General features: G+C 27.8%; 2 protein-coding genes and 1 long non-coding RNA gene across 3 annotated transcripts; 2 read left to right on the top strand and 1 right to left on the bottom strand.

Moving 5' to 3' along the window:
- Nucleotides 1-925: 925 nt before the first annotated feature.
- LOC126895594 (mediator of RNA polymerase II transcription subunit 25-like) lies at nt 926-27,134 on the top strand. Its single transcript, XM_050667648.1, has 19 exons — nt 926-1,227; nt 1,289-1,334; nt 2,136-2,260; nt 3,726-3,936; nt 8,000-8,145; nt 8,204-8,339; nt 8,516-8,825; nt 9,284-9,636; nt 11,492-11,631; nt 11,704-11,866; nt 11,938-12,129; nt 24,715-24,874; nt 24,959-25,089; nt 25,173-25,337; nt 25,418-25,420; nt 26,435-26,524; nt 26,581-26,667; nt 26,722-26,922; nt 26,978-27,134. The coding sequence occupies exons 1-19, from the start codon at nt 1,109-1,111 to the stop codon at nt 27,110-27,112; spliced, it is 2,913 nt and encodes a 970-aa protein (XP_050523605.1). The 5' UTR covers nt 926-1,108; the 3' UTR covers nt 27,113-27,134.
- Nucleotides 16,981-19,780, bottom strand: LOC126895608 (uncharacterized). Its single transcript, XR_007701679.1, has 2 exons — nt 19,705-19,780; nt 16,981-17,214 (listed from the first exon to the last, which is right to left on the bottom strand). It is a non-coding gene; the product is annotated as an uncharacterized LOC126895608 (long non-coding RNA).
- Nucleotides 21,018-22,767, top strand: LOC126895607 (ATP-dependent RNA helicase WM6). Its single transcript, XM_050667681.1, has 2 exons — nt 21,018-22,050; nt 22,156-22,767. The coding sequence occupies exons 1-2, from the start codon at nt 21,196-21,198 to the stop codon at nt 22,570-22,572; spliced, it is 1,272 nt and encodes a 423-aa protein (XP_050523638.1). The 5' UTR covers nt 21,018-21,195; the 3' UTR covers nt 22,573-22,767.
- Nucleotides 27,135-27,716: the final 582 nt, after the last annotated feature.

The following is a 27,716-nucleotide window of genomic DNA, read 5'->3' as shown; positions in this document are numbered from 1 at the left end:
TCTTAGTTTTTGCTGATAACAAGCTTATGTCGCTCAGTGTAGCCACTTAAGAAAAAAAAATGTATTCCCTTTTTTCTTTACATACGGTCACATTGTTCAACACCATTATTAATGGTTTGTTTGTAAACACAATGTTTATAAACATGGTTTATTGGTAAATATGAAAAATATATGGTAAATATTGGTATTAATGAATTAGAAAATATTTTTATTAATAACTTTTCCACACTTGCTATTGTAGATGGAGTTGGAGCCGAATTAAAAAATTATTTTTGTAATGTACCTTTTAACCACCCTTGTAAATGTTTTGATAAATTGTATTTAATTAATTTGTTTACAAGATTTAGAATATTTACAGCTATAAAACTTTTAAATAAAAATTTAATGTCTAAGAAAAAAATTAAAAATAGGAAATTGTCTATTTTAACTCATCTATAAATTATTTATTTATGTATATGATATTTGTAAATTATTGTAATATATGTTTTAAATAAATTTAATATTATGTGGATATTGAATAATTTTTTTTTCCTAAATAAGTCTTTATTAAATATACATAAAATAAAAAATATATTAAACAAACTAATTACACATAATGAAAACATTAATTGAAAGTTTTAAAATGGTGTTATATGTTTAGAAATAATAATAAAATAAATCCAAAAAATTTACTATGCAAATTTTCTAAAATAATTAGCATGTAAATAATACATTTAGAGTTCAAATCAACCGCCGATGTACAATTATTGTACAGTACAATGAATTATATGCATATAATTATTTATTTTATTGTTTTTATGGTAACACTGAGCGACATAAGCTCAAAATTACCGTACTCCCATAAGAATACATGTAATTTTTTTATCAGTGTCCATTCTGGTTTAATCTATTCTGTGCTCGAATTATGTGATAAGAATTAGTATCCATAACATAACACAATGTACACAGCAATCAACAAGCCGCTATGAACTAAGTGTACTTTCTATAGCACCCATAATAACTTGATTATTACTCTTGGCAAATAAATTGACAATATGATGTAAATATTAACTATCCAATTTGAGTTACTTTATCTTTTATTAAGTTATAGATTTGAAAGTAAACAATCATGGTTCTCGGACCATTAGACCATTCTGTTCAAACAGATATAATTTTTGTCATTGAGAAGACAGCTATGAATTCCTACATTAGCGAATTAAAAGCTAATTATGTTACTCCTACTTTAGAGTAAGTTTATTATGCTGAAGTATTTTTTGTGCAATACTAATAAGTTAATTTATGTATGCAGGTATTTTAATCAAGGAACTATTGAAGAGCGAGAATATTTGTCTGAAGTAAGTTTGTTAATTTCTATTGCATTTTCAATTATGAATAATATTAAGTACTTGTATTTTTTGTAAAAATATTTCGACTTACTTAATATCTTTATAAGTGAAATATATAAGGTACTTAAAATAAGGCAAAATTATTTAATTTTTATAGTATAATGTATAAATTAAATTGTTTTCATTTGCAAAATATATTGTTTTAAACATTTTTGAGCTTATTATAAAATTAAATGAAATTACAAATGAGGTGTTAAAAAATGATCTGATAGTTTTTATTGAATCGATAGTTTTCATTTCAATTCTTTCAAAATGGATCAATAAAATTAATTCTTTTATGATATTTAAAATAAGTATTACAGAAATATAATTTATCAATAAATATTGCATAAATTCTAATTGCATAATATTCTTTTTACCTGTTTTCAATTAGTTGGTGTGAGATTAGTAGAAAGTATTAACCAAAACAAATGTTTTTTTCAACAAATTTTATGCAATTATATTTTATTTTTTAATCATATTACTTAAAAGGTACATTAAATATTAAATATCAAAATGAGATAATTGTATAAAAATATTTGGGGACATTGAAAATATTTAAATTGTATCTTTATGAGNCGTTTTATTAATAAAATAATATATTTCATTTTTTGTGTAATATTTATAATATTATATATATTATAATAAAATTAAAGCATGAAAATTTTATAAAATTCAAATTTAAATTGTCAATACATATCAATAAAATTTTCCAATTTTTTTTTATAATTACATGATATTCTGTACTATTTCCATTAATTTTTTTTACAGAACAGTAGTGCAATCTATGGAATTGTTGTCTATGAAGCAAATGACTGTAAACCATATCCTTGTTGTAGAACATATGGAACCTATACTAGTCCCCAAAAAGTTATTAAAATTATTGAAAAAATTGAGTGAGTACATTTTTTTTATTGTACTAGTCGAGTAAAAAATAATAATGATTATTGTTATTTTTTATTGATCTAAAACATAAGTTACAATATATTATGAATTATACTTAAAAATTAAAAGAAAATGTACATTATTTTACACTAGGTGGTTTTTATAATTATCGGCAATATTTTCTTTCAATAAAATAATTTATATTTTGTTAAAAAGATTCTTTTTTTAAGGAATTTAAACATTTGTTCGTTTTTTTCTGAATTTAGTCCTAGTGAGGTGTTAAGGTTATTATCATTAATATTAAATTGAAATCAATCAGTTTGGTAGTTGAGGCATTACATAAGTATGTGCTTAAGAGTGGATATAAGAAATTCATACGTGAGTTTTTCCATTTCATAACCATATATTTTATAGGGTTGAGTTTGGAATATTGTGTTTTTGCCATTTTTTGGTCATAGTAAGTTTAATAAATTTAACTGTATTGTTGTATGATACTTACTTTAAATATCCTTCATTTGGATTATATTCTAGTATTATGGATATTCCTATGCTTTTTTCAGTTTTTTGTGCATCAGTATACATTGTAATAATTTCATTATATATACCATATTATATTATTATATATAATTTAATTATATAGAAATATACTATTTAAATTATTTTTAATTAATTTGAAAAACATAGATTCTTTTGGTAAGGTGTTGAATTCAGTTTTTATTTGGTATGATGAGTTCCAAGGAAGTATTTAATGTTGTATTAACAGTTTATAATTCAAGATACATTGATGTTGTATTCCATTAGTGAGTGTAATTTATTTTTAATGTATTTTGTCAAATAGTTTGTTTTAAAGTTATTTCTACTTTTTTTATCTGTGGTATTGGTTGTGTCTTCAAGTGGTATCAAATTCCTTTGAAATGTCAAGATTAATTATTCGCATGATTTGTTTTTTATTAAAAGTTTATTTATAAGTACTCATATTTTATTTCTTTTTTTTTTTAAATCACAATAATCTATGATTTATTAAATTTTATAGTTAAACTTATTTTTGTCAGGTTTTGAAATTAGTATTACAGTTTCTGTTTTTAATGTTGATGGCTATGTGTCAATTCTAGATTTGATTGAAAATATGTAACATAAATTTTGTAGTCTGTGTTCCAAAGTTTTGTATGAATACATAGGGTGTTTCTCTGGATCAGGACTATTACCTTTTACATTTTTTAGTGTGTGAGTGAATTCTTCCTTGGTAATGTTTTGATTTAACTATATGTGGTAGCTGTGATTTTTGGTGACATTATTTATTATAAATCCAAGTTCATAATTTTATTTTTGCAATTTTAATTGTGTAATGTAGTTACTGTTGCTACAGTTTGTGTAAAAGTGTTCATTTAATTTATTTGCTACTTCTAGTTATTATTATTGCATGAAAAATCAAATAAATAATAATTTTCTCTGTTTTTATTTTATTTAATAATTTAGTATGATTGGTGGCATGGCCGAGTCTCATGCTTATATGGGGGAAGGTTTGGCTACAGCATTAGTGTTTTTTGAGGATTTACAAGAAATACGTGAAGCTAAACAAAGACATTGTATACTTATTTGCAACTCGCCTCCATATAACTTTCCAGTTATGGAATGTGAATCTTATGCAGGCCATAGTGTTGATCAATTACTAAATTTATTTAATGAAGTAAGTTAAATAATTTTTTCAATTATGTAGGTAATTTTTAATTATAGTACATAAATGTGAGATAGTGTTCAACTATTAAAATAATAAATGATTGGTGATTAATAGGAAAATTCTTAGTTAATATTATAATGATACTTTGAATGATTTTTATTAAGTTAACTTTTGTTGTAATCTCTATAAAGTTATTTTTTTTATAAAATAGCTATTAAATTAGAAAAATGAATGCGACAAAACAATTTTTTCAGAACAACCTTAGAGATACCCCTTTTTTATAGTTATTTTTATTTTTTTACCTTCGATGCAAGCTGAGAAGGTATTAGTTTTACTATGATGTGATTTTTTGTGGCTGTTATCACTTTTTCTCAGCTCACACAGGACCGATTTCTTTCAACGATACATCAAAAGATCACAAATCGTATCTAATTGAAGACATTACCTTTAAAAATTGAAAAAATTTCCCTTGTTTCCCAAAAATGAGGGAAATCTCCAAAAAAATTACAAATTTAAAAATCGGTAAATTTGGTCATTTTTCCACTTTATTTCACTTTTTTTTCTTAAACCTTCCATAACTTTTTTAAAAACCAACAAATAAACATAATTGTTATTTATACTAAAACCTTAGATATTTCCCTTTCATTTGATATCATTTTTTTGAAAATCTAATCTTAACCTGCTCACTGCGGGGGATTGAAAATTGCAACTTTTTTACAAAAACTAACTTTTTCAACTTAATTTTTGAAAATGTTCCGGAAATACTGCGTCCTTTAAACATATATCAAATTAAAGGTCATGTCATGTACTTATGTACTATAAAATTAAAAAAAAAAATTTGTCCAGACGACCTATCTTCTATGTGCAAATGGCTACCGTATTCAAAAATATGCTACTTTTGTATTAAAATTCTGGGTTTTGTATTTCATTTTATTTTAAAATATCTTAAAAGGGGAATTTTAAATTTAATAATTTAATAATGAACATTGACTTTCATGAATATTATATAATTGAATTGACATAGAATAAAGTTCATAAGACATAAGAAATAAAGCTTATTAAAATTTTTTTACTTTTTTAAAGTCAAAAAAGTAATTTTTAAATTTTAGTTAGCTTAAATTGCCAATAATATCATGTGACGAAAACGATGAACAGTTGCCGAATCGGTAACACTTGTGTCTTTCACGCTTAGGGTACGAGGTTCAAATCCGTCTGTGGCTAATAACATTTTGCATTTTTTTTTTGAGTTAAAAAAATGTTCAAATCATTTGATTTTTATCTCATTTAGATTCATTAACTTCAATAAATATCAAGAATCCCATCACTGTAGTCTCCCCTCATGAGAAGAAATTTCTTATTTATGTTAATATTTTACTATGTGTTTTTTTTTGTGGATGCGATTTATTTTTCCAACCCTCAATTCACCTACTTTTTTCAATGATAAGTCAAATGATTCGTATTTATTTGTAGATATTACCCTCAAAAATTGAAAGAAAATCATTTAATCAAATAAAAAGTACCATAAACAGCTTTATCCATACAAACAATTAAAATGATTCCTTTCTAATATTTTTAATGTATTTATTGTCAAATTAGAATTGATATGATAAAAGTATTCAACTGCGAAAGTAAATGATTTTACTTAGTAATTTAATAATTTTTTAACTTTATTTGTGTGTGTTACTAACAGTCTATAATATTCCAAATATTTTGATAACATGTTGCTATATAAAACACAAATCTAAAAAAAAAAATGTTCAGTTTCACCTGAATTTAAAGATAAATTTTTACAATTATAATCTAATTTTATAATACGCTCAATTGAGTAAATATTTTTTTTTATTGGTCCTTTTAGTTAAAGTAAATCATTTAAATTAATTAAGTTCTAAATATTTCTATTGTAGAATCTTTTTAAATACCAAAAATTTATTATAAATGATTACTATAATTTTTATTTAAGTGATCTATTACGATAATAATGTAAAAAAAAATCAAACTTTTCTGATAAATTTACTGTAAATAGTAATTATAAAATTTGCTGACTGCATATTAATCTTAAAAATTTCATTTTGTTTTTATTTAATAATGTCAAGTTCAAACTAGCAAGTTGAACTAAAAGTTATGGTAACAAATTCATTTTTTTTTTTTTTATTAGAAACTTTCACTTTAAAGGACGAAATAAAGTAGGTTAAAAATTATTACTTTTAACATATTAAAAATCAAAATTAATAATAATTTGAAAACAATTCAATATAACAATTATATAATATAAAATTTTATATTATATTTTTGAATCTAATCATTACTAATCTGGATATATATTTTAGAAAATAGTTGGTGTTGCTTTTGTAATTATCCACCAATTTTTTAGAATTAAATATTATCTACAGATTTGCATCAAAGCGTTTCTTATGATAAGGATTTTAATCACTGTCAGATCTATACTGGACCCAACTATGCTACGTCCCCACTTTGCTGAGTTTTTTTTTTTTTAGATGCTTGATGTCTTTACCTATTATTTGGTAATACTTATTTTTGTAAATCTGACCCTTTACTTGGCCACAGAGGAGATTCAAAATGACAACTTTTTCACAAAAAATTTACTGTTTCAACTTAACTTTTGAAAGTGTTCCAGAAAGTCTGACACTTTTATATATATCTTAAATTAAAGCTAATGTAATATACTTTATTATGGAAAAAAAAATTTCGGACTTTATTTTGTCTTCACAGTGAAAATGACTACCGTATGCTATTTTTGTGATAAAATTCTTGATTTTATATTTTTAACTTTATAATGCTATAACTTATTGAAAAGTGTATGGATCAACACAATTTTTTTATGAGAAATAATATTTATATCCCTTTTTCATTCGACATACTTTATCTTAATCAAGATATTAATAAGGAAAATAGCAGATCATGTAGTTTTTGGAATAATCCACCAGTTTTTTAAAATTAAACACTATGATTTTAATCACTGTCAGATATCATTATACTTGACCCAACTATGACAACTGTGCCCCCTGTACTGGGATTTTAATCCATGTACTTCATATTATATTGATTTTACCTTAATGTCATATATTACCACTAAGTGACACCACCAAGTTTTCAACTAAAAAATTGTTTAATCTGATAGTAACAAATTGTATTTAATAGTGTTTATAACAAAAAATCAAAAGTATCTAAATAAAGTCTTAATGTTATAACATAATTTTTAATATAATATCATTTTAACAAATGCCAACTGTTATTTACAAAAAAGTTAAAACATTTAACATAAAATAATTATTACCATTTTTATTTTAATTAATTATAAATAATTTGATATTGTTATCCAAGAGAATTTTTCAAAGAACAAATATTTATTAACTCTGCATGTGGAATCAAAATATAAATTAATAAAGAACTTTAAAAAATGAATAGTTCTTAATTGTACATTTACAAGTGAAGAACCCTAATGTAATTTGAAAATAATTGGTCTTAATAATTTTTCTTCTGTGTATAAATGACCACTGTAGTAATAATAAATACTATTTTTGAGTAAAAATTCTCAATTTTATTTTCCATTTTCAAATTTATATTGCTATAACTTTTTAAAAAGAGCATATATCAACATAACATTTTTAGAAATACTTTAAATATGTTTTTATGTTACCATATTTTCTTACAACTGCCCCAAAAATTCTGCTTCCTTAAAACTTTTATTAAATCATAGCTTACATTATATACTTAAGATTTAAAACAAAATTATTCTTATAATTTGTATTTTAAAGAACTCCAAACAAAATATTCTATATTGCCAAAAAAGAAATTGCGTCAAGACTTCCTCAAATTACATTGGCAATAACTATTATCTCACGTTAATTTATAATTTATAGAGTATTGTAGTAATTATATCTGGATTTATAGTACATAATTTTAAATAGTCTAGATTATTCTTATACCTATTATCTATTATATTTTTCTCAGCAAATCATAATGGCCAAGAATTTTAGAATACAAATTATACTTATCTATCTTGTTTAATATTATTTAAAAGTTTATATGACTTTTTTGTCATTATTTATAGAGAGGAATTCTTTTGTCAATTTTATCTGCCAGAAAAACTCCAACATTTTTAAAGTTGTTTGAAAAAGCAGGAGGAGATTTGCAAATATCTCAAAGCAAAAACTATGCAAAAGATCCAAGACATTTGATTTTACTAAATGGATACAGGTTTTTCTATTTTTTATTTTAAGTATTATTATATAATATATTTATTCAATATTTTTAGTTTAAAAGAGCGACAAATGAGCCCTTGTCCTCCTACAACTCATTCAGGTCTTTCATTAACTAGTCCATTATCCAATAATGTTAATATTGGATCTCCAGTTGCTCCTTGCACTGTACCATTTAGAACCAATAATACGGTATGTTGTATACAAATTCATTTTAAGTATAATATCTTATATTTTATCCCTATAAATGATTCTATTTTTAATTAAATTTTATCTATTAAAAAAAAAATTAATGTTCATATTAGGCGTTTAAAAGATTGATATATAAAATTAATACTTTATATGTTAACAATAAATGTTGGTATTAGGTGTTAGCTATGCAAAATCAAGTACAACAACAGCAGCAACAAGCCGCACAAGCTGTTCAACAAGCTGTCGCTGTTGCTCAACAGCAACAACAACAACAACAGCAACAGCAACAACAAGTTCAACAGCAACAGTTGCTACGAAATCCTACTCCAAATCAACAATATACCAATATGGCTAATAATACTGGATTTATTAGACCACCACAAGCACGCAATTGGCAAATGATGCAGTCACAACAACGTCAACCTAATCAAGCTAGTGCATTAATAGCACAATTATCTACACCAACATTTCAACAGAGACTTGATAGTTTGTACATTTTCTTTCTAAATTAACTCAACACCGATAAAACTATTTTTTTTTTCAAATATTAAAACTTTTGTAATTATTGAATCACTTCTTAAAATAAAATTACCAAACTCCAAAATTTGAATGTTTTCATAAAATAGTATACATGTTTTTAAACATATTTATATCATTTTTCCTAATTTATTATCATAAATTAGATGCACAAATTCATTAAATAATTTATTTTATATTAAACTTGGACTTTTTTTAGAGAAATTTGCATTTAAAAAATTTGTTATTCATATAAACATTTAATTTAAAAAAATATTTATTTTTATAGAATCACAAGAAAAGATCTAAAAAAAATAACTATTTTAAAATTTTGAAAAGATTTTATTTACCCTTTTTATGAATGAATAAATATATGTTTTTTGAAGTTTTAATATTACTTTATTCTTAAAAAATTATTATTTATTTAGTGTCTTCTCAACAAATACAACAGCAACAACAGGTACAACAACATCAACAAGTTCTACAAACCCAACAAGTTCAAAAACAACAGCAACAGCAACAACTTCATCAGCAGCAACAAATTCAACAACAGCAACAACAAATTCAACAACAGCAACAACAAATTCAACAACAGCAACAAATTCAACAACAGCAACAACAACAACAGCAACAACAACAGCAACAACAACAGCAACAACAACAACAAATTCAACAACAGCAAATTCAGCAACAGCAACAACAACAAAGAGCCATGCAAATGTTCAATCAGCAACAACAGCAAGCTCAACAACAACAGCAACTCCAACAGCAGCAACAACAAGTAATAGTTAAATAATAATGAGCGATAGAACTATAGGATCTTAATTGCTTCACAAATTTTCCTTTAAAATTATTGAAAACAAACATGCAGCATGTATAATTTTTTAAAACAACATCTTTACAGAGGTTTGAAATAAAATTTATTATTAAATTAGTAAAAGAGAGTGTTACATAAATTTCATATTGATATCATATAGGGTGATTGTTTGTTTTGTTATTATATTCACACAATATCTTTAAAAATATAAAATATAATATTAATTTTTCTTTGCGTAAGTTGATATGAGTGGCATTTTGAAATTAAATAAATCTATTATGAATTTTTTAGAATTTTTTTTAAATTAAAATATAGACATAAAATGCTTTTTATGCTTAAGAAGAAACAGTATGTTTTCATTCCATTAAACTCCTTTTTGATTCAGGTTTAAAGTATGAATGTTTCATCAATAGTCACTATTTTGTCCAAGAACTCATTTCTCTCATTTTGAAATCATAACCAATTGAATTGGAATCTTGCATTTGGTGCTCCTCTGTCAGTAACCCTGGTACCCTTCTTGAACAAACTTTGTTATAATTAAGGTTATCTTTGATTATGCTTTGAGCAATACAAAAATAAATTTGCATAGTATTAGCATTTTCAACAATAGTTATTCATTATTTCAATTGAATCATTTCGTTCACACGTTTAATTTTTTTAGGTTTTCTGAACAAGGCCTCCCAGCATGGGGCTATCTATCAACTATATCTATATGGTAATTTTTGAACATATCGCAATACTTATCAACAGGTTGCCTTAAAATAACTTTTTCACTATATACTTCACATGTTTCCCTGAAATTGTTTACAACTTTATCATTTTTTTACCACATAAACTTAATAATTGAGCAGATATCCATTTTAGACAACAAAAAAGTAGCATCCCATGATGGAATCCTTTTCTGATGAAAATTTTATAATTTGATTTGTTTGAAACAGTTAAAATCTTGATAGTAATGTACAAACAGTGATGTCACAAAATTTCTATGATAAAAGAATCTACTTGATAAAAAATTATGGCAAAACGCAACTTAACTTATGTTTGCCCTTTGTAATACCCTACTTTCTATAATTTTCAAATATAATTCACATTTATATTTTAATATTTTACAAAATATTAAAATGTAAGTATGTATGTGTATTAGGCACTATTTTTCACCATGTATCAAAATAGATATTAAATTCATGGGCCTCCTGATCCTTGATGTTACTGTTATCTGTCATAGCACTTGTTTCCTTATTTATATCACAGTTGATTAAGTTTTACCTCTTTTCCTTATTGTATTGTTTCATTTTTATTTTTATAAACTTCTACTCTTGTCTTGTGTTTATATTATTACCTTTCCTATTCATTTAGCGACCACAATAAGCACTTAGTCATTTAATAATTTTTAATTATTAGAAATAATACAATATTTTCTATTATAAAAATAACAATTTTTGTCACTTAAGACAATTATTATGTGAGCATATTTTTTTAATATTTAATTATATAAAAGTACCTTTTAGCACAAATTAACAATTGATATCTAAGGCAATTATCTGTACCATCATACTAGACTGTTGATATAAGTAGTTTTATAAAATTTAAACAAAAAATTTTCTTGACTATCCACAGGATTTTTAAAAATTTAAAAATGGAGACAATTAAAATTATATATATATATATATATATATATATATATAAATTATTAAACTCAATTATTAAATATTAAACATGTCTGTTTCAATTAGTTTTTTCTACACTTAAATTATATTTTCTTATTTTTATTTTGATTATATTACTAATTAATTGATAAAATAAATAAATTTATCTCCAGAATGGAGCAGGTAGACAAACCATATGGACAGGAACTTTAGAATGGATTGAAAAATCAAAAAGTATTAATGATGCACAAAAAATTACTAGGAGTGTACCATGTACAGTTTCAGCTACTATGAAAAATGGAGAACCAGAATTGTAAAATTTCATAATTTATTTAAGTTTGATTGATAAATAATATATATATATATATATATATTATAACTATAGAAAAGCAGAAACATGGCCTGAAAAATTAATTATGCAGTTAATGCCAAAACATTTAATTGGAAGTATAGGAGGAGCGCATTTAAAAGATTCAAAGTCTGTTGTTTTTCAGCCAACACCTTGTGACTCATTAGAATCATTAACAAAATTTATGAGTAATGGTTATGTAAGTATAAATTATTTATTTTGCTTAATTAATTAATAGAACTTCAAAAAAATTATTTCTTCTTTTCTTAGGCTGGCTGTGTTCACTTTAATAGTGCTCCAACTTCACATAATTGTGATATAAAAGTCTTGATACTTTTATATACATCTGATAGGAAAGCATTCTTAGGTTTTATTCCAAATGATCAAGCAGCATTTGTTGATAGACTACGGAAACTTATACAACATCAAAAAGCTTCCACGGCTATGTTACGACAAGGCCAAGTAAATTTTATAATAAATTATTATTAAGAGTATTTTTAAGTTAGTTAATAGTCTTGTGTCATAGTTGTAAACAGTGCTAGTGTTAGGGTCTTATGATCCTTAAAGCTTAGGACCTAGTTTTAGTTATTATCGAGGTGGACATAATGCCCATGCACTCAGACCTGTTGGTCCATTGTGCGCACCTCATACCGAATTGTCTTGATTCGGTTTACCCACTTAAGTGTTATCACCAAAGTGTTAATACATTACTAACCATAAAGTCACCTCTAAAGATAACCAAAGAGTCCTGTTTTTCTGGCGAAATTAAGTATCTCTTTGGGTTTTAGGTTTTTAATATCTTCTTTTTCAGGAAAAGGTTTATTCAAGTAGTTTGATCTCAGTGTGGACAAGGCTTCACATTCGTACATGATGTGAAATGAGTCTTCCTCTTCTACTCCACACTTCCTGCACAATGATGATTCTGATACCCCCATTGTGTTAAGATGTTTAAGCAAGTAACCATGTCCTGTCAATAGACCAGTCAGGGTGCTCATCTGATGTCTAGTCATGCTATTAAGATCACCCAGCAATAAACCAGGGGTCTTGATAAACATTTTAGATTGTTTAGGTACTACCAAGTACTTCCAGATTTTCCTGTGTTGTTCTCTGCACCAATTCTTGGGTAGCACTTTGAACAATTGCTCAGTGAGTCCTACCACTGGTTCTGGTCCAACAAAGGTGTTCTCTGCTCCTTTCCTGGCTAGAAAGTCAGCATTCTCATTACCAGTGACACCGTTGTGTCCCGGTACCCACGCTAGTGTAACTTTGTTGAACCTCGATCGTGATTCTAAAGTTTCCCTGCATTCGAGGACCAGCTTTGAATTCACCTGATCATTACAGAGTGCCTTCAAAGCCGCTTGACTATCACTTAAGATAGTTATCTTCCTATTTTTGTATACCAGCAGGTATACACAAAGGGTGTTGTGCCCAATGACATACTGACATTTATTCATGGCATNGAGGGTGTTGTGCCCAATGACATACTGACATTTATTCGTGGCTTTAAGCCCCAAATTCCAGCACCTACCTTTCCTGATTTTTTGGATCCATCTGTATATATCACAAATCCTCCTTTGTCAGTCAGGTGGTTAATATTCCATTCTCTACGTGTAGTGATCTCCACTTTGTAGGGAATGTTATTCTTAAGAACCGGTTTGATATAGTCCAAGGGGTATTCTAAAAAGCCCTTGTCTATCTCTTTTAGTATTTTACCATGTTCTGTTGTATCACTCTCCAAAGTCCACATACCTAAGTTGTGGAATCTTAGTACTGTAGCTTTGGGGTGAGCTTTCACCTCTAGATGCAGAGGAGGCAATCCAATTAGTGCCTCTAATGCTACCATTGGTGTAGTTCTTAATGCTCCAGTGATGGCCATAGCAGCCATTCTCTGTATGCGACTAAGTTCTTTCCTAGCTGTAACAATTGCTGTTCTGGTCCACCAGATTAGGGCACCATACAATATCTTAGATTTAATCACTGAAGTGTACAATCAATACATAACTCTTGGTTTAAGACCCCATGTCTTTCCCAAGACTCTGCTGCATATCCACACTGTGGACATTGCATTTTAGATTCTTGACTCAACATGTGATTTCCATTTTAGCTTACTATCCATGATAATACCTAAGTATTTTACTTCCGATTTTAAGCTAATTTCTTGTCCATTTAGAGTAAGTGTCAAGACTGTCTAGTCCTATTCTCCTTCTAGTGAACATAACAACCTATGCTTTATTTGGATTAACAGATAGACCGTACTTACTACATCATATCTGTATAGTGTTAAGTCTCTGTTGTGCTAAGTCTATAATAGTGTCTGGGAATTTACCCACCACTGCTATAACTAAGTCATCCGCATAGGCTTGTGTATAACAATATTTGTTTAACTCTCTAATAAGCGAGTCCAATACTAGACACCATAGAAAGGGGGATAGAACCCCGCCTTGTGGACATCCCTGTTTAACACTCTTGATTACTTTGGTCTCATTGAGCTGTCCCAAAATGGAGCGTTCCTTAAGCATGGTTTCTATCCACTTATTAATACAGTAGAACTCCAATTATCCGAATTAATGGGGACCGGGACCCATTCACTGACTAATCAAAATAAACAATGACAGGTGACTGCAATGCGCCGGAACTGGAGTGGGAACTCTTACCACGTGTTGTGCCTACACTGACGCCGCGGACTTTGGACAAATTTTTTTCTGATTTTTTCTGAAAGTGATTCGGATAATCGGCGATTCGGATGATCGGAGTTCGGATAATTGGAGTTCTACTGTAACTGGTTCTATTCCATGCTGTTGTGCAGATTCACACATAGCATCGGAGGGAGTATTGTCAAAAGCCCCTTCGATGTCCAGGAATATACCTACTGCATACATTTTATTTTCTACAGCTTTCCCTATCTTAGTAGTTAAGCAGTAAAGTAAAGGGTTCTCCTTAAGAGGCCCTTCCTTGATGTACCTATCAATAAGTTTCTCCATAGTCTTAACAAGAAATGAAGTAAGACTTATTGGCCTGTAGGATTTTGCTTCATAATAGTTAGTGCGGTTAGGTTTGAGTATAAACACCACCCTAACCTTTCGCCAGCTTTCTGATTGATAACCATAGGGAAGGCATGCCCTAAATATTTTGCAGAGATGGGGGACTATTATATCTAACCCTTGTTGCAGAAATGCAGGGAAAATTTCGTCACAGCCTGCAGCTTTAAAACTGCCAAAGGCTTTTATTGCCCATCTTATTCCACTTGGTGTTATCACTTTCCTGGCTAGTCTCCAATCAGCACAGGTCACACGTTTGTCCTGTGCATCATGTTCCTGTTCTCTGTTGTTAATTGCAGAGTCAGGAAAATGTGTGTTCATCAAAAGTGATAATGTTTCATTATCATTATTGGTGAACATTCCGTCTGGCAGTAGTATTGCCTCGACAGTTTTGTTTGGTCCATTCCTTAGTGATCGCAGGAGTCTAGTTGTTATAGGGAGTTGTTGTATATCCCCACAGAACTTCTTCCAGCTTTCTCTTTTGGACTTTTTCAATACAGATTTGTAGTTCCTTTAAGCGTCCTTATAGGATTCCCAGTGTTGTTCCAAACCTGATTTCATTGCTTTATTTAAGAGCTTACGTGAACTCTTTCTTAATTTAGACAGGTTAGCATTCCACCAAGCTACACCCTGCCCTGTACCTTTCCTTTCTATTAAAGGACAGTTTTCTTTGTAAGCCGAGACAATGGAGTCCTGTAGCATATTTACAGCCCTTTCAGTACTCTGTCTCGACCCCAATCTAAACTGTAGGTTATTCAGGTCACGAGAGAGATCTGCCCTGTAGTTGTCCCAGTTTGTTCTTTTCGGGTTCCTATAGTACTCCGACTCAACTTTGTTAATTTCCAAAGTGAATCGTAAGTGCCTATGATCAGAAAGAGAAGGTTCGGAGGACACTTTCCACCCTTTTATCTTTTGAAGTAACCCTTTTGAACAAACTGTCAGATCAATGACTTCCTGCCTGTTCCTGATAACAAAAGTAGGTTCACTACCTCTGTTCAGTATACTTAGGTCTGTAGTCAGCAATAGATCCATTATAACCTCTCCTCTTTGGTTGATGTTACTGCTCCCCCAAATAGTGTGGTGTGCATTAGCATCCATACCTAGGATTAGTTCTAATTTTTCATTTTTGCAATAATTAAAGAGCATAGTTAGGTCCCTACCTGGGTCTGTGACCTCATATGGTAGGTATCCTGAAGCTACTATAATATTTTTACCATCATTTAGTGTTACTTTAATAGTAGTCAAGTCTGCACTTGATAGATTAAGTATCAGGCTGGCTTTAACTTTATTATTAACCAAAATGCAAGTTCTTGGTTTATCTGCTTGTTTATGAAACAGTTTAAAACTCCTTAGATTTAGCCCCTCCTGTNAGACTCAATGAGTAGCCCCTGCTCTGTGGTCAACTTGTTAGTGGGGTAGCCTGCGAGGACCAGAGCCACTTTTTTATCATCGGTTACCACGTCCCTGTAGGTCGGTACCCAATGAGTTTTCTTACATGTAGGTTTTTGAGCTTCGGTTCCCTTTGACTTTTTCAAGTCATCGGTTCCCTTGTCTCCCTCCTTTGATAGGTTCTTCTGTCCCTCCATGATTGCTCGGCTCCTCTTCAGCTTGCGCCTCTGACTGCCGCTCAGTTTCTCGGGTCTAAGTTTTAGACTCTCGATTTTGTCAGCTACTGTTCCCAGTTGATCTTGCGATTCCTGGTCTACATTTGCTGACGTTGCTGTCTCTTTGCTAGTAGACGGTTCACCAAGTGTCCCGTTGTTGGCATTGAGACCTTCAAGTTCGGCGATTCTTCTGCGAAGAGTCGCCAGTTCACGATCTTGTTCCGACAGGTTGTCCGTAGGATCCCTGATCGTCACAAGTTCGTTGTTTTGTGGTTTTTCTATGTTTTTATCCATATAGTTCCCACGAGAAGTCGAGAAATAAAGGTCCGTCACAGCAGAGCTCGATACTGTGATAAGTCTGTATACTTTATGGTGCGCCAGGTGCCATAGAGGATCTCAATGGTCACTTTACCTTTCGGCTAACTACCCTGTGACAAGTTAGCAACCCTTTCACTTGGTATGGCTGGATTAGGGGGTCCTATTCGCTGTTAGCAAGCGGGTATGTCCAGGCCTACCAGTCCCAACTAACCAAAGTCATGACCGGCTAAGAGCAGTGGTACGTGTTGCCACCCCCACTGAAATAACTAGGGTCCGCGGGGTTGTTAGGCCCGTAATACTTGCGGATTTCCCTGCGGGAAAGCATAGGACCTAAACCCAAATATCAAGCTATCAAATAATCTTTTTTTTTTTTTTTATGCTATAAAATATTAAAATAATAATAAAGGATAAGTGTTTATTGAGTTAAAAGCATTTTAATACATACATTTTGTATATAATGTGGCCGCGTATATGTCATACTGGTGTATTAATATGATGTCACAATAACATAGTCTATACTGGTTTTGATGATAGATTCCTATAGGATCTTTATAATTCATGAGCAAAATATTTAATCTCAACATAGTCTAAANGGCATAAGTCGCTCAAATTTTTGGTAATCTAAATTTGAAATTCCTCTTTTAAAAAAAACATTTATATACATATGAGATTAATGAATTAAAAAAATTAATTGGAAGTTTAAATCATTTATCCCTACGACTATGTTTTTAAATGTATCGTGTTTTGTAATGTATTTATCATCATTGGTTTAATGAAAAATAATACTGAAATTTAAAAAAAAAAAATTTGTTAAAATAGCATATTTTTGAATACGGTAGCCATTTGCGCATAGAAGATAGGTCGTCGGGATAATTTTTTTTTTTTATTTTATAGTACATAAAATAAGCTTTAATTTGATATATGTTTAAAGGACGCAGTATTTCCGGAACATTTTCAAAAATTAAGTTGAAAAAATTATTTTTTGTAAAAAAGTTACTATTTTAAATCCCCCCAGTGAGCAGAATAATTGTTAGATTTTCAAAAAAAATTATATCAAATGAAAGGGAAATATCTAAGGTTTCAATACAAAAAAATATTATTTTTATTTGTTCATTTTTGAAAAAGTTATGGCAGTTTTAAGTACAAAAAACATCCCGATAAAATGTAATTTTTATCGCAAACATTACATTTTTTTTTAAATTTTCGACAGCCATTTGCACATAGAAGATAAGATGTCGGGACAAATTTTTTTTTTTCATTTGATAGTATATAACATAACCTTTGATTTGATATATGTTTAAAGGACGCAGTATTTCCGGAACATTTTCAAAAGTTCAGTTGAAAAAGATCTATGTTTTTTACAATATTTTAAGTTTTGAACGCCCCCTATATAAGGGGAAATTGTCCAATTTTAATAAAAAGTATGTCAAATGAAAGATGTACTTATAATGTATTTAGAAAAAAAAAATTTGTGCTGATATATACATTTTTCAAAAAGTTATAGCATTTTTAAGTTGAAAATTTAAAATCGAAAATCGAAAATTTTAACACAAAAATAGTGTTTTTTTAACTACGGCAGCCGTTTAAATGTAGAAGATAAAGTGTCGGGACAAATTTTTTTTTTTCATTTTATAGTACATAAAATAAGCTTTAATTTGATATATGTTTAAAGGACGCAGTATTTCCGGAACATTTTCAAAAGTTCAGTTGAAAAAGATCTATGTTTTTTACAATATTTCAAGTTTTGAATGCCCCCTATATAAGGGGAATTTGTCCAATTAAAATAAAAATTATGTCAAATGAAAGATGTACTTATAATGTATTTAGAAAAAAAAAATTTGTGCTGATATATACATTTTTCAAAAAGTTATAGCATTTTTAAGTTGAAAATTTAAAATCGAAAATTTTAACACAAAAATAGCGTTTTTTTAACTACGGCAGCCGTTTACATGCAGAAGATAAATTGTCGGGACTCGGGACAAATTTTTTTTTTTCATTTTGTAGTACATAAAATAAGCTTTAATTTGATATATGTTTAAAGGACGCAGTATTTCCGGAACATTTTCAAAAATTAAGTTGAAAAAGTTAGTTTTTGTAAAAAAGTTACTATTTTAACTCCCTCCTCATGAGCAGGTTAAGTGTTAGATTTTCAACAAAATGATATCAATCGAAAGGGAAATATCTAAGGTTTTAGTAGAAAAAAATTTATGTTGATTTGTTTATTTTTCAAAAAGTTATGGAAGTTTTAAGAAAAAAAAGTGAAAAAAATGACAAAATTTACCGATTTTTAAATTTGTAATTTTTTTGGATATTTCCCCCATTTTCGGGGAACGAGGGAATTTTTTTCAATTTTTAAGGGTAATGTCTCCAACTAGATACGATTTGTGATCTTTTGACGTACTTTTGAAAGAAATCGGTCCAGTGAGAGCTGAGAAAAAGTGGCAACAGACATAAAAAAAAAAACATCATACTAAAATTAATATCTTCTCAGCTTCGCATCGAAGCTAATATAATAACAAAATGTAGTATTTTAAGTTTAAAATTTTTTAATACATTGTGGACCATTGTGTATATTATATTTTTGTGGTCGTACAATAAAAATTCAATTCCTTTATTTAAATATGTCTCGAGGCAGTAATTTGTTTAAATGTTTACTAGTGTTTAAATAATCTATAACTAAAAGACCCTTATGTATTATATTGACATAAAATAATAATGCAGATAAAACATAGATTTAAGAAACTTATTGAAATTTCTAAGGGCTAAGTTTTCCTAGTATCTAAGCCCACCTATCTTATTCCTTAGTTATGTATTTAAGAAAACATGTGAATAATAATTTTTTAATAAATAATCTAATGTTGAGATTTAGTCGATTTCAAAACCCAACCCAACCCTTAGGCAAATTTTTGGATGTTATAAATAAAATTGTAATTTAATTAGTATTAGTTAAGTTTACATCCCTTATAAGAGTGTCAACTTTGATTTTCCAAACTGTATATACATGATTAACTAACTTATTAGCTAATTATCTAATTAATTTAAATTCTTAATTTAAGAAAAAAACTGTTGATAAAAACCTCTGGACCAGTATTTCTGAAGTATTTAATAGTTTAAAGTAATAACTGCAAATTAATGCTCTGAACTATTCTTTTTATCACTAAAAATATTCTCCGTCTTACTCCTACTTCTATCAAGGTATAAAAATGTTCATAACTTCAGAAATACTAGTCCAAAAGTTATTATCAACCAGTGATTTTTTTTGTGTTTGTTACCACTTTTTCTCAGCTCTCAAAGAACCGATTTCTTTCAACGATGTATCGAAAAATCACAAATTGTATCTAGTCGAAGACATTACCTTCAAAAATTAAAAAAATTTCCCTTGTTCCCCGTAAATGGGGGAAATCTCCAAAAAAATAATAAATTTAAAAATCGCTAATTCTTGACATTTTTTAAAAAACTACCATAACTTTTTCAAAAATCGATATAATTCTTTTTTTATAGATGCATGGTGTCTTTACTTATCATTTGGTTATACTTATTTTTGTAAATCTGACCCTTTACTTGGCCACAGAGAAGATTCAAAATGACAACTTTTTTACAAAAAATTTACTGTTTCAACTTTTGAAAGTGTTCTGGAAAGTTTGACACTTTTATATATATCTTAAATTAATGCTAATGTAATAACTTTATTATGGCAAAAAAAAATTTCGGACTTTATTTTGTCTTCACAGTGAAAATGGCTACCGAATGCTATTTTTATGTGAAAATTCTCGATTTTATTTTTTACATTTTTAACTTTATAATGCTATAACTTATTGAAAAGTGTATGGATCAACACAATTTTTTTATGAGAAATAATATTTATATCCCTTTTTCATTCGACATAGTTTATCTTAGATCTTTATCTAGGAGATCATGTAGCTTTTGAAATAATCCACTAATTTTTTAAAATTAAACACTATCTAAAAATTTGCATTAAAGCATTTTTTTATGATAGTGATTTTAATCACTGTCAGATATTATACTTAATCCAACTATGTTACAACACCACTGTGCCACGACCCCACGACGGATTTTTTAACATTTTTTTGATCCTTGGATATGTTAACTTCTATATAATGGACGCTGAAATATATTTTCAGGGTACTTCGAATGTTCTAAAATAAAACTAGACGTTAATTAAATTATTTGATTAAATTCTTTTCTATTAAGTATTTTTTCAGTTATTCAAAGCAGTACATTTTAAAAGAAAAAGCAATACGTGTGCTGCTATCTAAGTTAGAATATTTTAACTAGATTATTTAATGCTTTATTGGTCTTGTAAGTTGGTATTACTATAGTTCTGTTTACATTCCCTGAAAATGCGCGCACTGATTCTAAACGCCGATGCCGGATGCCTCTAAAATGTCTGTTGTCCGGCCGATATAAACACGCGTCGTCTATGCCGTTTAATTTCCTGGTTTTTCATAAAAAACTCAAGATTATATATATTTATTATTCATTGAAAACCATTAAGGTATCATAGTTTTTTATTTTGCGTTTAAAGTTTAACCAGGAACTCACAAATAATGGCCGATGCAGATGATCTTTTGGATTACGAAGAAGACGAACAAAATGAAACTGTAGAAAACGATGATAAAAAACAAACCAAAAAAGAAGTTAAAGGTAATTATGTGTCAATACATAGTTCAGGCTTCCGTGATTTCTTATTGAAGCCAGAAATCTTACGAGCAATTGTTGACTGTGGTTTTGAACATCCATCTGAAGTACAACATGAATGTATTCCTCAGGCTATGCTGGGCATGGACATCTTGTGCCAGGCTAAATCTGGTATGGGAAAAACTGCTGTATTTGTATTATCAACATTACAACAGTTAGAGGTTTATGAAAGTGAAGTTTATGCATTAGTTCTTTGTCACACAAGAGAATTGGCATTTCAGATAAGTAAAGAATTTGAACGCTTTACTAAATATTTACCAGCAGTCAAGGTCAGTGTTTTTTTTGGTGGTGTACCAATTACGAAAGATGAAGATACATTAAAGAACAACAAGCCACATGTTGTAGTTGGTACGCCAGGCCGTATTTTAGAACTTATCAGAAAAAAAAAATTAGTCCTTAATAATCTGAAGCATTTTATCTTGGATGAATGTGATAAAATGTTAGAGATTTTACATATGCGAAGTGATGTTCAAGAAATATTTAAGAATACACCTTTTAATAAGCAAGTTATGATGTTCAGTGCTACACTTAGTAAAGATATTCGTCCAGTTTGTAAAAAATTCATGCAGCAACCATTAGAAGTATATGTTGATGATGATGCCAAACTATCATTACATGGACTTCAACAGTATTATGTAAAATTAACAGAGAAGGAAAAAAATAAAAAACTATTTGATCTTTTAGATGAATTAGAATTTAATCAGGTATTATTTATAAAATCAATATAACTCATTTTACCCTTTGAGGGTGCGCTTAAAATATATTAATGTATTATAGTTAAATAATTAAAACCATTTATTTGTCATTAGGTGATTATATTTGTGAAATCTGTTCAGCGATGTGTTGTATTAACAGAATTGTTGAATGAACAAAATTTTCCATCTGTTGCAATGCATGGTGGTATGTCGCAACAAGATCGTCTTAAGTTTTACCAAGAGTTTAAAGATTTCCAAAAACGAATTTTGGTGGCCACTAATTTATTTGGTCGTGGCATGGATATTGAGCGTGTTAACATTGTCATCAATTATGATATGCCAGAAGATACAGATACGTACCTCCACCGGGTAGCAAGAGCAGGACGTTTTGGTACAAAAGGACTTGCTATAACATTTATATGTGAAGAAACAGATGCTAAAGTGTTAAATAGTGTTCAAGATAGATTTGATGTTACAATTGGACGGATGCCAAATGAAATAGAACTCAGTTCATATGTTGAGCGAAAATAAATTAATAAACTATCTTTAACTATACAATTGAAAGTATATGTTATTACTTCTTATGATACTTGACATGTAATTTTCTCATATTATTAACTAGAATTCACTCTTAACACAATAAATGTCATTGATAAATGTGGTTTATTTCACCTATGAGTATTTTTTATACTCATAAATTAAATTTTGAAAATATTTTACCGTTTATGTATGTTTCTTATAATTAATTTTAGGGACATAGTTAGTATCTACATTATTTACTTAGATTTAAGATTGTAAATATTACTGCAACTGACATAAATTAATTTTCTAATTGTATTAAATGTGGTAGTTTTATCATTTTCAATAAAGCTCAAAATTCAACAAAAGTTTTTAAGCAAAAATTGAGAAATTTGTTTAAATTAATTTAAAAATGGAACATATGACCTTTCATTTTTATTTATTTTATTTTATTGAGACAAGTATTTTTCAATAAAACTTAATGCAAAATTTAATGTACGTATTTAAATTGAAACTCAAATTTGTTGAGGATTCAATTTCAATTGAATCTAACTTAATCCTTTCAGACCTAACTTCATATTTTATAATACTAAAAATCAATTTTTTTTTATTGTCTGATGACCTTTGGATAAACTGATAATTGATTTTTGGAGTGACTTGTTTTTAATCTATAAAATATAACAATAGTGTGTTAACAGAATGGTAAAGGAGGTACTACTTCTCTTAAAAAAAGAATAATTTTATTTATATTTATGGTGTTATATACATTAATCACTCAAACAAATTAATAAATGATAAAATAATTTTTAAAATATCCACCTGTGTAAACAAGAATTGTACATAAATATTCATTTTTGTCTACATGCAGATATACAATAACCCACTTATATAATATTATAACTTGTACATAGATAATGCTGCTATGGCACCAATCAATTTAGTTGTCTCCAAAAATTGAAAGTCAGAAAAATACAACACATGGTTCATTACCTTGTAACAAGATTTTTGTTCTAGTTATTAGTGAAGTGGAAATAATGTCCATGCACTCTGACTTATTGGTCCATTGTGTACAGTGGCGTTTTTTGAGAGGTGTACTAGTCCCCCCCATTTTCTGAGTTATATAAATATTTTATCAAGCAATGTAATAATGTATAATATCGTTAGAAAAAGTTATTTTTTTGTTATCGATAATAACATGGGTTTATGAAATGTTAGTAATATAGTTGTCTTGTGGAGCAAAATTTAACTCCCACACAGTTCTCCTGTTAATGTTATCACTTATTTTGGAAGTGTTTATTATGTAGATATACACTGTATAAAAAGAAATATTTTTATTAATAAAAATGGATTCAAAACAAACAACAGATTTTTTTTTCAAAAAAATTTAAAATATGTGTTAACAAAAGTTATGAAAAAAATAAAAATCATGGTTTTATTAGGTAATTTGTTTATTTTTTTTATTAATTCAAGTATCTAAGAAAAATTAATGAATAGGTTGTATAAAGAAATAAGCACTGTGTGATAGAAAAATTAATTTTTTATTATTATAGTATGCTTTACCATACCAACAATCTTTTTCTTTGTGGTAGGACATATTCCTACAATTTTTACACTTTGTAACAAATTTTATGTGACAGGTTGGGTTGGGTACTCCTGCCGTAATCAGTGGCCTACTTGTAAGAACAGCCCGAAGAGCCTAATGCGCCATAGGTGCGTAAGGTCCGGAGTGCACCTGGTTTATGGCGGAGCACCAGCTAGGCAAAGCCTAGTAATTAGATATTTTTATAAATTTTAATATGTATCATAAAAATAGTATGATAAAGACCTAATTACAAAAGCCAGTTGTGGTGAACAAAAATAACAAATTTTTTAGATTCAATGAATTATAGCATCCAATATAAAAAAATTTTATGGTCACCATCATTTGAATATATATTAATTAAATAGTATTTATTTTAGATACCGTTTCTTAAAAAAAAAATGCTAATTAAAAGTCTTTTTGTCGATGTTTTGTAATTTTCAAAATAATAATAAATTGAAATATTTAAACTAATTAAAATAGTTAAATAAAGTAATATATTTTACATAAAAAATAAATAAAAAAATTTTATTTTATGTTTAACTATTAATCTATAATAAGCAATTAATTTTTAGGGAACTATTGGAATGAATCAAGGAGGTATGCCAAATCAAATGCAGTTATCTCCTGGAAATAGTATACCAAATGTTCAAGTGGGATCAAATCAAATGTCAGGTTTAATTCCTAATAGTACTCTAGCTGCTACATTACAAAATCAATCACAATCCAATTTAGGTAAATTTTGATTTTCTGAAACATTTGATTAAATAGGATGTATTAAAAACAGATTACTAAAATTCCTCTTAATATATTTTTTAGCTGACTTGATGGGAACAAATTTTATTCCACAAAGTCCTCAAGTCCCAAATAATGCACCCGGTATTCAAATGATGCCTGGCAGTACTCAAGGTGGTGTTCAAACAGGAAACAATCCAAATATACCTTTACAAGTAAATTTATATGAAAATTTTTTTAATATAATCACACTAAATTAAAACAAAAAATTTATTGTAAAAATATTATTTAACTTTAGACAAATGTTCCTGTGGGGAATGTAGGAATTCGACCCTCTCAGGCACAATACAGTGATCATAATATAGAATTAGCCAGAAAACAAAATTTAGCTAAAATACAACAGCTAAGACAAACTTTAGAGGCAGCTCAGGCACAAGAGTTACAGTATAAATCTCAAATGGAAGTAAGATAATTATTTAACAATAAATTATTTAAAAATGCATAATAAACCTCAATTTAATTGGTGCAATTTTGATTTTTTAGCCGGTAAGTTTCAAATGGATTATTTCATTATGGTTAAAGAATAGAAGAATATGATTTTTAAATTTAAGATGTTACTGAAGTACAAAAGCTCTAATATTCATCATTTTATACAACTATTTTTACATGATTTATGCGTTAAAAAAGAACTGACAGTGTATCTCTACTATTTAACTTTTAAATTTGTTATAAACTATACAATGATTATACCAATAGAAATATTTAAAAAATTAAGAGTATATGAAAAAAAAAATTTTTTTGTTGAAATTTGAGGCAAGATAAGAATGCTATAGAGTTAATATTATAAGGAAAAATATTAGGATATTTATAACACTTAAAAATGATTTCTTTCCTTTTTATTTGTAGCCTACAATGTTTAGTTTATTCTTATAATAAATTTATATTTATAATTTAATTTATTTTTTATCTTTAAAATTAATAAACTAAAAAAGTGTTTTTTTTTTTTTTATGACAAAACAGTGACACTATAATTGTCATACAGTTTTAAGGAAATTAGTAAAATAATAAATAATGCTATTATATATTAACAACAACAGTAATATATATGCCTACAGTTATAAACATAATAACTAGAAATACTTTATTTACGTAGATGTTATATTCATCTGTACATCTTAAAAAAGATATATAGAAATTTTAATAAATGTTAACTTAAAATTATTTTTTTGTACTCAAACATAGTGCAATAAAGAAAAAACAAAACATCTAAAATTAACTGTTATCTTACAGTTAAAAAAAAAATTAAAATATATTTTCTCCTCTCCCTTTTGTGCCTTTTACTTGAGTACCTCACATACCCCCAATTAGTGTACTTATTTACTATTATTAATGTATCAATGGAAAATCATTTGTTATGAATAAAATGTACACTGAATTAAATTATTATAAATAATATAATAATTACTAATTATTATAAAATAATATTATCAAATATTTCATACTTTTAAAAAATAAAACATTTTATGAACTTAAAAGTATAGTTTTTCCTCACATATTTAGATTCAGAGTCACCAGATGAATATTCCACAGATGCAACAACGTTTAGAGCAGGCTCAAATGCAAGAAAACATATTAAAATCTCAACTTGAGGTATTGTACAGAATTTCCTACTTAAGACATTATTATATTTATTTATTACTGAACAGATTCGTAACCAGATGAATGTACCTCAAATGCAACAAAATCTTGAACATGCTCAGATGCAAGAAACCATATTAAAAGTTCAACTTGAAGTAATTAATATTTATGAAACTACAAATATCTTAATCTATTTTTTTCTTTTTTAGCACCAGCAAGAAGAACAAAATAAATTGAGAAATCAACAGTTTCACATTCAGCAGCAACAACAGCATCAACAGCAACAGAGGCATATGATTCCAGGAAATCAATCTAATCAACAAATTATGGGTAATAATCCACCTCAACAGAGAATGCAAATGAGACCGGTTATGTCTAGTAACCCTGGATTGAGGCACCTACTACAACAAGTATAATATTTAATTTACTTAAAAATATTATCTTAAAATTTTTTTTTTATTCTAGCAGCCCCAGTACAGACAACAAATGATGGGTATGCAACAAGGTGGTATTCAAAATAGAGGTCAAACACAACAACAACAGCAGCAGCAACAACAACAACAATTTGATGATGTTTCTTCATTTGATTTTTTAAATTAATAAAATAAATTTTTTTCTAGTAGTATGGTTTTTAATATTGCATATTATAAAAAAAAATTTTGGATAAATTATTCTGTCAAAATAATAAATCATTTCTTAAAATCCAAAATAGTAATTCAATTTTTGAGTTTAAAATAGTATTTAAATGCATTTTCTAAACTCTAAACATTTATATATTAATTAATTTAGTATGTCTGTTTTATAATATATATTTTATAAAATTAAATTTTAAACTATAATAAGAACTCTTGTTTCTTTACTGTCTTTAAATGTTAAATGTATTTATTTGAATCGGATTTTTAAAAAAATATTAAAATTAAGATTTGTTTAAATAATTTAAATAATTTTCCAATTTCTTAAATTTAGGTAACACCTTTCAAATATTGCATCTAGAGTGTCAGTGTCTACTGTCTTGCTGGAGACACAGCTACTCAATTTTTTATACAAATGTCTAGTATGTTATATTTATACAAATTACCTCCTTAGAATTCTAATAGTATTGACTTTAAGGTCACTCATAGGGATCAAAACCTCCTATACTCTCTTATTACTGTATTATTTAATAGATATAAATTTCATATTCATAATTCAACAGTAAGTATTA

Source organism: Daktulosphaira vitifoliae, unplaced genomic scaffold, assembly GCF_025091365.1.
Source record: "Daktulosphaira vitifoliae isolate Bord-2020 unplaced genomic scaffold, ASM2509136v1 Scaffold_1, whole genome shotgun sequence".
Classification (NCBI taxonomy): Eukaryota; Metazoa; Arthropoda; class Insecta; order Hemiptera; family Phylloxeridae; genus Daktulosphaira; species Daktulosphaira vitifoliae.
Note: the sequence above shows the minus strand (reverse complement) of the source record. Positions and strands in the feature narration are given on the sequence as shown.

Bases quoted from the DNA above. Each gene is read 5' to 3' on its own strand.
- LOC126895594 (XM_050667648.1), top strand. From the start codon at position 1,109: ATGGTTCTCGGACCATTAGACCATTCTGTTCAAACAGATATAATTTTT. The intron at 2,261-3,725 runs GTGAGTACATTT...TTAATAATTTAG, and splicing joins AAAATTATTGAAAAAATTGA to TATGATTGGTGGCATGGCCG. The intron at 11,867-11,937 runs GTAAGTATAAAT...TTCTTTTCTTAG, and splicing joins AATTTATGAGTAATGGTTAT to GCTGGCTGTGTTCACTTTAA.
- LOC126895607 (XM_050667681.1), top strand. From the start codon at position 21,196: ATGGCCGATGCAGATGATCTTTTGGATTACGAAGAAGACGAACAAAAT. The intron at 22,051-22,155 runs GTATTATTTATA...ATTTGTCATTAG, and splicing joins ATGAATTAGAATTTAATCAG to GTGATTATATTTGTGAAATC.